Source organism: Gigantopelta aegis, chromosome 3, assembly GCF_016097555.1.
Source record: "Gigantopelta aegis isolate Gae_Host chromosome 3, Gae_host_genome, whole genome shotgun sequence".
Taxonomy (NCBI): domain Eukaryota; kingdom Metazoa; phylum Mollusca; class Gastropoda; order Neomphalida; family Peltospiridae; genus Gigantopelta; species Gigantopelta aegis.
Genome location: NC_054701.1, coordinates 93,842,654 through 93,855,153, shown reverse-complemented (window position 1 = coordinate 93,855,153; position 12,500 = coordinate 93,842,654). Strand labels below are relative to the sequence as shown.

Sequence of the window (12,500 nt, the reverse complement as noted above, 5' to 3'; positions counted from 1 at the left end):
AAGGCTTGGTTTTCTTCTAAATATATGTACATATAGTTAAGACAAAAACAGATTTGCAAATTCGGCATTAAATGATTTACATTTGAAATATGTTGTATTGGAGTATTTCTAACAACACTAGATAATTTGTCTTGACAGGTGTCTTTGCACTCTTGCTAGATAGCGCAACACACGGCGGACACCGGTCTAGAGCCGACGTTGGAGCGGATGTTGGTGGTGATGATGGTAATGATGTTGTTGGTACTGAAGTCGTTGTTGTCTGGCAGGATGATGAGACAGGAGAACAAGAGAAGGACATGATGATGATGGCGCACACGATGGTAAAACGAGGTACACGAGGTAAGAACGGATTACGAAGCTCTTCCAGAGCATTAGCCCCCTCCCTCGGTATTATAGTCCCGGACATTACCACCCAGTACATTGCCCTCTGAACAATGTCTCGGGTATAATGCATTAGGCAATAATGTTAAATATTATGTACTAAGACATTGATATGAATTAAATAAACGTTCAGTATAGCCTTTAAGAAAAAATAATGTCTGTAAAATGTCAAACTGAACACATCATTTTCAGCTTACAAACATAATAAGATAAAAATATTGTATAAAATGCTGGCAGATTAAGTTTTCGTTCAGACCCATCTCATTAGGCCACGACCCCTTTTAGGTTTTAGTTTGATGACCACCCCACTGGTTAAATCACGATCCTTCTCGTTAAAACCTGACTCCTGTTAAATCACGATCCTTCTCGTTAGAACCTGACTCCTGTTTAATTTCGATCCTTCGAGTTAGAGCATGAATACTGTGATTAGACCACGGCCCGTTTACTTAGAACGCGACCCCTTTGATCAATTTACGACTCTTCTAGATACAGTATGACTCACTTTGGGCAAAACTCTTCTAATCAGAGCATGACTCCTTTGACTAATCCACGACTCTTCTATTTAGAACGTAGTCCCTTGATTATACCTTGACCCTTCTAGATAGAGCATGGCTCCTTTGACCACGGCTCTTCTATTCAAAGCGTGACTTCTTTGATTAGACCACGATTGTTAGTTTTAGATAACACCCCCTCTAGTTAGATAACAACGCCGCCCCCTTTAATAAGAACGTATCTAAAAGCTCTAGTATCTGCTATGTTTGGTACCTCAGTGTTATTTCCCACCTATATTTCCTTCGATTTCGGTTGCCTACATAATCTAAATAATATTTTTTGTCCCTCTCCAGGGCAGTTTGTTAAAACTATAAATAGTGTTAGCAATCCTGGTTCTGTCAGTGTGAATATAGTCCAGGTTGCAATTACTATTTTAATGTATATACAACACAGAAAACAATTGAAATAGTTGTAACTATATACCAAAGAAATAAAACTGTCAACGAAAAAACTCTTTATTTCCAGTAAAATAAGTAACATCGGTCAAGTCAAGTGTTGTAATGCAGTGTATGATGTTTTTCATTGTATTTTTCAGCATCTAGAATGCAGACTATGCACAAAAACAAAGGTAACGGAAAGATACATACATAGAGAGAGAGAGAGAGAGAGAGAGAGAGAGAGAGAGAGAGAGAGAGAGAGAGAGAGAGAGAGAGAGAGAGAGAGAGAGATATTTGTATGTATGTATGTATGTATGTATGTATGTGTGTGTATGTATGTATGTATGTATGTATGTATGTAGGTATCTATCTATATCTATATCTATATCTATATCTATCTATCTATATATATATATACTGAAGGCCAAAAGAAACTTTACCATTTTCAATTTGGAATTTAAGAAACAATTAATTGTTTTTAAAAAGTAACTCAATCCAAAACACATAGCTCAAACACAACAATAATGTATGCAGAAAATTATACCCGCCCACTGCACGTTTTGGGTGGAACACACAGAAAAGTGAAAAACTCGTGCACTATGAACAACAGCAATTGCACGTGCAATAAGGGTATAAAAACGGTTTAGACGGCATGTCAGACATCCACACAGATAAAAAAAACCCACCATAGGAATGCCACGACTGACACCAGAACAACGCGAGAGAGCCCTGGGTATGATACAGATGGGAGCCACTCATGCCCACATCGCCAGAACCTTCGGTTGTTCCCGTGTTACTGTTACAAACTTGATGCAACGCTACAGGCAAACAGGGCAGACATCAGACAGGCCAAGAACAGACAGACCCAGGGTGACTTCGCCCCGTGATGACCGGTACTTGCGTACCTTGCATCTACGAAATCGCTTCCTGACAGTGACGTCATCAGCAATGAATGCCTTAGGTCACAGGGTTAGTAGACAGACAGTGGCCAGGCGACTCAGGACTCATGGAATAAGGGCTTACAGACCATATAGAGGACACTTACTGACACCACAACATCGTCGTTTGAGATTGACATGGGCTAAGACTGTACGACGTTGGCAGCGACGTGATTGGCTGCGGGTTCATTTCACTGATCAAAGCCGGTTCTGTTTGTTCAGAGTTGATGGAAGACAACGTGTGTACCGCCGTAGGGGAGAACGAGTGGGCTTCTTGCGTTCAGGAGGTCGTGCCATATGGTGGAGGGAGTGTCATGGTGTGGGGGAGGTATCTGTGCACAGGAAAGGACACCATTGGTCATCGTTCACGGAAACTTGACAGCTCAACGTTACAGGGATGACATTCTTCGTCCAACTGCAATACCATTTCTCCAACGGCAGCCACGTGGTTTCATTTTTCAGCAAGACAACGACAGACCTCATACAGCCAGAATCGTACAGAACTTCCTTAGAGCCAACAACGTAAACGTATTGCCGTGGCCTGCACGCTCCCCAGACATGTTCCCCATAGAACACCTCTGGGATGTTTTGGATCGCCGTGTTCGACAACGACCACACCCTCCAGCTAACCAACAGGAACTGATCCAGGCCCTTCAAGAAGAATGGCAACGCGTCCCACGTGACCTCATCAGACGACTGATTTTTTCTTCCTTGTATTGGGGAAAGGGGTGGTCACACACGCTATTAATGTGACATGTTATTGGACTTGAGTGATTGTCTGTATGCTTTGCATGTCGTCCATGAAGTTGAAAGCTCGATTCTCGGGAGTGGCTTTCCTCCTATAGAGGAGGCACTAGATAGACATTCATGGAATCAACCACTATTTATACAGAGATACAATCTCCAGTAGCGGATCTCCTCCGGAGTGGCTGTCCTCCTATAGAGGAGGCACTAGATAGACATCCATGGACATTCATGGAATCAACCACTATTTATACAGATATACAATCTCCAGTACAGGATCTCCTCGGGAGTGGCTGTCCTCCTATAGAGGAGGCACTAGATAGACATCCATGGACATTCATGGAATCAACCACTATTTATACAGAGATACAATCTTCAGTAGAGGATCTCCTCGGGAGTGGCTGTCCTATAGAGAAGGCACTAGATAGACATTCATGGAATAAACCACTATTTATACAGAGATACAATCTCCAGTAGAGGATCTCCTCGGGAGTGGCTTTCCTCCTATAGAGGAGGCACTAGATAGACATTCATGGAATCAACCACTATTTATACCAAGATACAATCTCCAGTAGCGGATCTCCTCTGGAGTGGCTGTCCTCCTATAGAGGAGGCACTAGATAGACATCCATGGACATTCGTGGAATCAACCACTATTTATACAGAGATACAATATCCAGTAGAGGATCTCATTGGGAGTGGCTGTCCTATAGAGGAGGCACTAGATAGACATTCACGGAATCAGCCACTATTTATACAGAGATACAATCTCCAGTAGAGGATCCCCACGGGAGTGGCTGTCCTCCTATAGAGGAGGCACTAGATAGACATTCATGGAATCAACCACTATTTATACAGATATACAATCTCCAGTAGAGGATCCCCACGGGAGTGGCTGTCCTCCTATAGAGGAGGCACTAGATAGACATTCATGGAATCAACCACTATTTATACAGATATACAATCTCCAGTAGATGATCTCCTCGGGAGTGGCTGTCCTCCTATAGAGGAGGCACTAGATAGACATCCATGGACATTCATGGAATCAACCACTATTTATACAGAAATACAATCTCCAGTACAGGATCTCCTCGGAAGTGGCTGTCCTCCTATAGAGGAGGCACTAGATAGACATCCATTGACATTCATGGAATCAACCACTATTTATACATATATACACTCTCCAGTAGAGGATCTCCTCGGGAGTGGCTGTCCTCCTATAGAGGAGGCACTAGATAGACATTCATGGAATAAACCACTATTTATACAGAGATACAATCTCCAGTAGAGGATCTCCTCGGGAGTGGCTGTTCTCCTACAGAAGAGGCACTAGATAGACATCCGTGGACATTCATGGAATCAACCACTATTTATACAGATATACAATCTCCAGTAGAGGATCTCCTCGGGAGTGGCTGTCCTCCTATAGAGGAGGCACTAGATAGACATCCATGGACATTCGTGGAATCAACCACTATTTATACAGAGATACAATATCCAGTAGAGGATCTCATTGGGAGTGGCTGTCCTATAGAGGAGGCACTAGATAGACATTCATGGAATAAACCACTATTTATACAGAGATACAATCTCCAGTAGAGGATCTCCTCGGGAGTGGCTGTTCTCCTACAGAAGAGGCACTAGATAGTCATCCATGGACATTCATGGAATCAACCACTATTTATACAGAGATACAATATCCAGTAGAGGATCTCATTGGGAGTGGCTGTCCTATAGAGGAGGCACTAGATAGACATTCATGGAATCAACCACTATTTATACAGAGCTTCAATCTCCAGTAGAGGATCTCCTCGGGATTGGCTGTCCTCCTATAGAGAAGGCACTAGATAGACATCCATGGACATTCATGGAATCAACCACTATTTATACAGAGATGCAATCTCCAGTAGAGGGTCTCCTCGGGATTGGCTGTCCTCCTATAGAGGAGGCACTAGATAGACATTCATGGACATTCATGGAATCAACCACTATTTATACAGATATACTATCTCCAGTAGAGGATCACCACGGGAGTGGCTGTCCTACTATAGAGGAGGCACTAGATAGATATCCATGGACATTCATGGAATTAACCACTATTTATAGAGAGATACAATCTCCAGTAGAGGATCTCCTCGGGAGTGGCTGTCCTCCTACAGAGGAGGCACTAGATATACATTCATGGAATCAACCACTGTTTATACAGAGATAAAATCTCCAGTAGAGGATCTCATTGGGAGTGGCTGTCCTCCTATAGAGGAGGCACTAGATAGACATTTACGGAATCTACCACTATTTATACAGAGATACAATCTCCAGTAGAGGGTCTCCTCGGGAGAGGCTGTCCTGCTATAGAGGAGGCACTAGATAGACATTCATGGAATCAACCTCTATTTATACAGAGATACAATTTCCAGTAGAGGATCTCCTCCGGAATGACTGTCCTCCTATAGAGGAGGCACTAGATAGACATTCATGGAATCAACCACTATTTATACAGAGGTACAATCTCCAGTAGAGGATCTCCTCCTGAGTGGCTGTCCTCCTATAGAGGAGGCACTAGATAGACATTTATGGACATTCATGGAATCAACCACTATTTATACACAGATACAATCTCCAGTAGAGGATCTCCTCGGGAGTGGCTGTCCTCCTATAGAGGAGGCACTAGATAGACATCCATGGACATTCATGGAATCAACGACTATTTATACAGATACAATCTCCAGTATAGGATCTCCTTGGGAGTGGCTGTTCTCCTATAGAGGAGGCACTAGATAGACATCCATTGACATTCATGGAATCAACCACTATTTATACATATATACAATCTCCAGTAGAGGATCTCCTCGGGAGTGGCTGTCCTATAGAGGAGGCACTAGATAGACATTCATGGAATCAACCACTATTTATACAGAGATACAATCTCCATTAGAGGATCTCCTCGGGAGTGGCTGTCCTCCTATAGAGGAGGCACTAGATAGACATTCATGGAATCAACCACTATTTATACAGAGATACAATCTCCATTAGAGGATCTCCTCGGGAGTGGCTGTCCTGCTATAGAGGAGGCACCAGATAAACATCCATGGACATTCATGGAATCAATACAGAGATACGGCCTACGGTTTCGTCGTTCAGATTCTTTGAAGTTACCCGATGCCGCATTTCATAAGGATCTTTTTGCGACCAGGTCCGTCCAACTACCGAAAACAGATCGAGCTACATATCGCATAGAAAGATAAATTCCATTAAAGGGACATTCGTGAGTTTGCTGCATTGTAAGATGTTTCTAACTAATAAGATATTTCTACGGTTAACCTTAAATATTAAATATATTTTCTTCAATGTGTTTCTTGTCGTCTTAATATTTGTAACAAGCCCAAACTGGATTTTGTCTTCAAATAATTTCGTAATATTTTAGGAAGTAAAATTAAATTTAACCTAGAATAAATATTAGAACGATCAGAAACACGTTTAATATATAGCCACTAATATATTATGTAGAAAAATATATTTGATATGCAATTACAATCGTTAAACGTTTTTGTTAGTCGATAACATGTAAAACATTAGCAAACTCAGGAATGTCCCTTCAATACAACCGTAATGGAAGTCGCCATATTTTATTTTTAACACAGAAGTGACTATATACACGGCGACCGTGTGTACAGCCTCGGCTAATGAGGGCAGTCGTAATTTTGGGGGAATATCCAGTGCAAGGTCACCAGACCCAATGTACATTTTCTCATAATTTGGGGTACATCTAGTACGTTATATTGTTTGACGTTCAACTGATTTATTTTCAAGAAAAAAGAACATGTCTAGAAGGGTAAAGTGTAAGTATGCAACTTGCTTTAATAATGAGTTCATTTGTTTCATTCAGTGACACGGGCTCTGTTTCATGGCAGTGCATATGCTGATATCACATAATATCACATATAGTGCATTAACCTCTTTATTTATCTTACTGTCATTCGAGTACACTGCAATGATTTGAGAATAATTATCATTTGTCAGATTTTCAATTTGCTACACAATCATTCACATTTGTTAGATTTCATTTATTTAGACATATTAATAATTCACATTTGTCAGATTTCCTATTTGGCAGGCATGGTAATTTCTCACTTGTTAAACACAACAATTAATATTTGTCAGATTTCCCATTTGTTAAAACACAACAATTAACATTTTTCAGATTTCCCATTTATTAAAACACAACAATTAACATTTGTCAGATTTCCCATTTATTAAAACACAACAATTAACATTTGTCAGATTTCTCTTTTCTTAAACACTCTTAACATCTGTCATACATCCCATTTGTTAAAACACAACAATTAACATTTGTCATACATCCCATTTATTAAAACAACAATTAACATTTGTCAGATTTCTCTTTTCTTAAACACTCTTAACATCTGTCATACATCCCATTTGTTAAAACGCAACAATTAACATCTGTCATACATCCCATTTATTAAAACACAACAATTAACATCTGTCATACATCCCATTTGTTAAAACACAACAATTAACATTTGTCAGAGTTCCCATTTGTTAAAACACAACAATTAACATCTGTCATACATCCCATTTGTTAAAACACAACAATTAACATTTGTCAGAGTTCCCATTTGTTAAAACACAACAATTAACATCTGTCATACATCCCATTTGTTAAAACACAACAATTAACATCTGTCATACATCCCATTTATTAAAACACAACAATTAACATCTGTCATACATCCCATTTATTAAAACACAACAATTAACATCTGTCATACATCCCATTTGTTAAAACACAACAATTAACATTTGTCATACATCCCATTTATTAAAACACAACAATTAACATTTATCAGATTCCACATTTCTTAGACAACAATTAACATTTATCAGTGAGCTAATTACTTATCCGCGGTTTGCAACCTGTAGAAGAATACATCTTAAGTTTACTTAAAACAACAAAATCCTAGGTTATTTCACGGATTTTATGTAAAATAAACCGCAACACTATCACATTGTGTATTAGCCAGAAAGTAAGAAAACAGTATATTACGGTAAATAAATGGTTTTATTCGCGTCCTATTCTAAACATTGTTTAGCCTAATAATATACCGATGATGTCATTACAAAGTACGTAGACAGACACGTGTTTCCACTGTGCCTATTTCCTGTCAAACTCACTTACTGAGCTCAGTCACAAAGTTAGCCCGACATTCTTCTAATTAACTCTTTTGTAGATCGATTGATTCAGAGACAACGAACTCTTTTCAGTGAAGGTAAGTTAAAGCACTTTTATTATTTAACCTTTATATTACACTACGTTTATTTCTAATATTAAAGTAGCAATTCGTTTAATATTTTTTGTAGCACACACATACCACACACACAAACACACACACATACACACACACAGCTACACACAGCCACACACACACACACAGCTACACACAGCCACACACACACACACACACAGCTACACACAGCCACACACACACACACACACACACAGCTACACACACACACAGCTACACACAGCCACACACACACACACAGCTACACACAGCCACGCACACACACACAAACACACACACACACACAGCTACACACAGCTACATACACAAACACACACACACACAGCTACACAGCCACACATACACACAGCTACACACACAGCTACACACACAAACACACACAAACACACACACACACACACACACACAGCTACACATCCACACACACACACACATACACACAGCTACACACACAGCTACACACACACACACAGCCACACACACACAGCCACACACACACACACAGCCACACACACACAGCCACACACACACACAATTTTCACAAATCCATTAGTTCTTGGTTCCAGCTAGTGGATGTTTGGTTTGGTCTAGTGGAAATTATCCACTGTAATACTATTATACATAAGGCACTATACATATATACATACGTACACACACACACACACACACACACACACACACACAGCCACACACACACACACACATACATACATAAACACATACACACATACATACATACATACATCGTGATCAGCAACGGCATGGGACAATTTGTGGGGCCAGAACGGATTTAATTATCCCCTGTATTACTATTATACATAGGGCACTATACATACATACATACATACATACATACATCGAGATCAGCAACGGCATGGGACAATTTGTGGGGCCAGAACGGAGTTAATTATCCCCTGTATTACTATTATACATAGGGCACTATACATACATACATACATACATACATACATACATACATACATACATCGTGATCAGCAACGGCATGGGACAATTTGTGGGGCCAGAACGTATTTAATTATCCCCTGTATTACTATTATACATAGGGCACTATACATACATACATACATACATACATACATACATCGTGATCAGCAACGGCATGGGACAATTTGTGGGGCCAGAACGGATTTAATTATCCCCTGTATTACTATTATACATAGGGTACTATACATACATACATACATCGTGATCAGCAACGGCATGGGACACTTTGTGGGGCCACAAAGGATTTAATTATCCCCTGCGCCAGTGCGTTAATATCTATGTATGTAATAGTCAACCTCGACATACATACAATATATAGATATTCATACATCAATACATACATACATACATACGTACGTACGTACCATAGATATGATTGTGTTTACTCCTGATGGTGATGTTATTAAAGCAGCCTTCTTGTTTTACATTACAGCTTTGAAAAAGAACAACTTCACCGTAGAAGGTATAGTGGACTAGTTTTGTAACAGGTGGAGGGAAATCACCTTTGATGCCTGTATTATCTTAAATATGGGGTCACCTTTCATACTTGTCAAACAACGACACATTTTCCATATACTATACGCGAATCTCCCTGTCAATACCCCCTGATGTTGTAAAGGGTTCCCCGGGTTCAAACAATGTCTATATGACAGGGAACACCATACGTACGCACACTAGAATGATAACATATTATTGTTTTACAGATTTTCAAGCTTTTGAAATGCGCAACCACTGGAAACGTAAGTACATTTTTCAGCTGATTCAACTATAAGGTTAGAGATGTAATTCACCTACACACACACACACACACACACACACACACACACACACACATACAAAAACATATACATATGCACTTCCCCGTGGGCAGGACAGCAAAAACCTCGGCCTTTGATATATCAGTCGTGGAGCACCGGTTGAAACGAAAACATGCAATAAGTCCACCGAGAAAGGTTCGATCGTTCGACCCAAACACCCCAGGCGATCGCTTTATCCAATTTGGAGACACTGAAGTTAGTCTTCAGACAGTCTGAAGTATTTTAAAACTGACACTTTACTTACATCTTATTAAATAGAATTACCAATTTTGGCGATCCAGTGTACTGCTGGAAATCATTGTGCGCGGCAGACATGAATGATCTAGCTCATTCGGTAGAGCGCCTGCCTGCTGTGCTTTCGCCAATTGTGTTTCCCTTCGTCTCAACCAGTGTCCTAAACCACTGGTATATCAAAGGCCGTGGTATGTGTTATCGTGTCTGTGGGAAAGTATATAAGAGACTCCTTACTGCTAGTGAAAAAAAAATGAAACTGGTTTTCTTTGTTGACTACATACCAGAATTAACAAATGTTTGACATCCATTAGCCAATGCTTAATAAATCAATGTCCTCTAGTGGTGAAGTTAAACAAGACTAACTATAGCTAAATGTATTTCATACCAAACAGAGCAGGAACGTACCTCAGGAAGCAAGGTCAGTGGTTTTATCCTCTACAGTGTAAGTTTTAAATTGGCCTTTTAGAATCTAGGCTCACACGATGCAGACAAGACTTGCCAACTTTTAGTATTCACATCTACTCAATCAGGGCTAATCCTAATTGTTTGGAAAGAGGGCTTTGAAAACTTTGTTTTTGGAAAACAACAGTAGAAAATAACAATAATAAATCTGAAGCTGATCAGATGACTTCCGGTACATATGGAACGAGATCTAGCTCAGTGGGTAGAACACCCTCCTGAAGTGCTCGTGTCGCAGGATCGAATCTTCTCGTTGGGCCCATTCTCTGATTACCCCCCCCCCCCCACCCCCCGTCACAACCAGTGCCCAACGACTGGTATATCAAAAGCCGTGTTATGTGTTTTGCGTGTGTGGAAAATGGCCTATAAAATATCTCTAGCTGCTAATGGAAAACTGTAGCAGGTTTCCTCAAAGACTATGTGTCAAAAATCACCAAATGTGCTCTAGTTGTGTTGTTTCGCTCTGTCTCTCTATGACGCTCTAACTTTCTCTCATGACATTATACACACACTGATAAATATACATTCGTTCAACATTGCATTTCAATGGAGAGTTGTGTGTCCCCCTCGCATCTTTGGATCAATAATACTGGTTTCTTCTTTCAGATGTGAAGGAAATAAGACGCATGGCCAAGGATATATTGGCAGAAGGTAAATATTGATCAGCATTCCGTCGGTAATGTAACATTCGTCCATCCGACTGTTCGTCCATCCTTCTGTTCGTCTGTAAAGAACGTCTTTAACTCTTAAGATATGGGCCATCTCCCGTGACAGTTAGAATAGCGAATGCCGTGAGTCTCTGCCTACATATACTGGCCTAGAATTAAACAACTTCTAACAACGATGGGTATTGCCTAACGTTTTGTATTGCTATATATTGCGAAGACTAACTCTCTCATTTATTACAATATATAAAGTACTCTAATTGCATGTACATTTTGTATATCTTAATGAAATGATACACCATTCAATCAAGATTCGTGTTCTCTAACACATGTACAAACAAAACAAAAAAAAGGAAAAAAAGAAAAAAATGTTTTATTTAACGACGCACTCAGCACATTTTATTTACGGTTATATGGTGTCAGACATATAATTACGCCATATAACCGTAAATAAAATGAGTTGAGTGCGTCGTTAAATAAAACATTTCTTTCTTTTTTAAAAATTATGTTAATTGATTTAGTAGATGGAAGGAATTATTCTATATCCTTTTTTTCCTGTTCTTTTCATATTTTGCAGGTCATGGAAATGAAGATTTTGAGAACAGTAAGAAACTCTGCTTGCTTATAAAATCACCCATTCTCGCCTGAGGTGCTTGTGTCGCAATATCGAATCGCATCGGTGGATCCATTCTACTGATTGGGGTTTTTCTCGTTCCACCCAATGGGCCACAACTGGAAAAAGGCCGTGATATGTGGTTTCCTGTCTATGGGAAAGTATATTATAATATATCGCTTGCTGCTAATGGAAAAATGTAGCGGGTTTCCTCCGATGACTACGAGTCAGAATTAGCCAATGTTTTACATTGAATAGCCGATGATTAATAAATCAATGCACTTTAAACCGCTGTACAAGACAAGAATATGTAAACACCCAGAGTCAGATGTTTACCAACTTCTTTAAACAGAAATACATGTGTGTGTAAGAAACCGTTAACTTTCT

The 12,500-nt window shown here is 39.8% G+C and overlaps 1 protein-coding gene across 1 annotated transcript in view; it reads left to right on the top strand.

Moving 5' to 3' along the window:
• LOC121366964 overlaps window positions 1-12,500 on the top strand; it is a 30,804-nt gene that overhangs the window by 6,481 nt on the left and 11,823 nt on the right. The window contains exons 3-8 of the mRNA XM_041491190.1: window positions 139-339; window positions 1,469-1,501; window positions 8,245-8,283; window positions 10,029-10,064; window positions 11,442-11,486; window positions 12,078-12,104. Coding sequence (XP_041347124.1) covers window positions 139-339; window positions 1,469-1,501; window positions 8,245-8,283; window positions 10,029-10,064; window positions 11,442-11,486; window positions 12,078-12,104 — 381 coding nt within the window. The remainder of the gene's footprint in view (window positions 1-138; window positions 340-1,468; window positions 1,502-8,244; window positions 8,284-10,028; window positions 10,065-11,441; window positions 11,487-12,077; window positions 12,105-12,500) is intronic.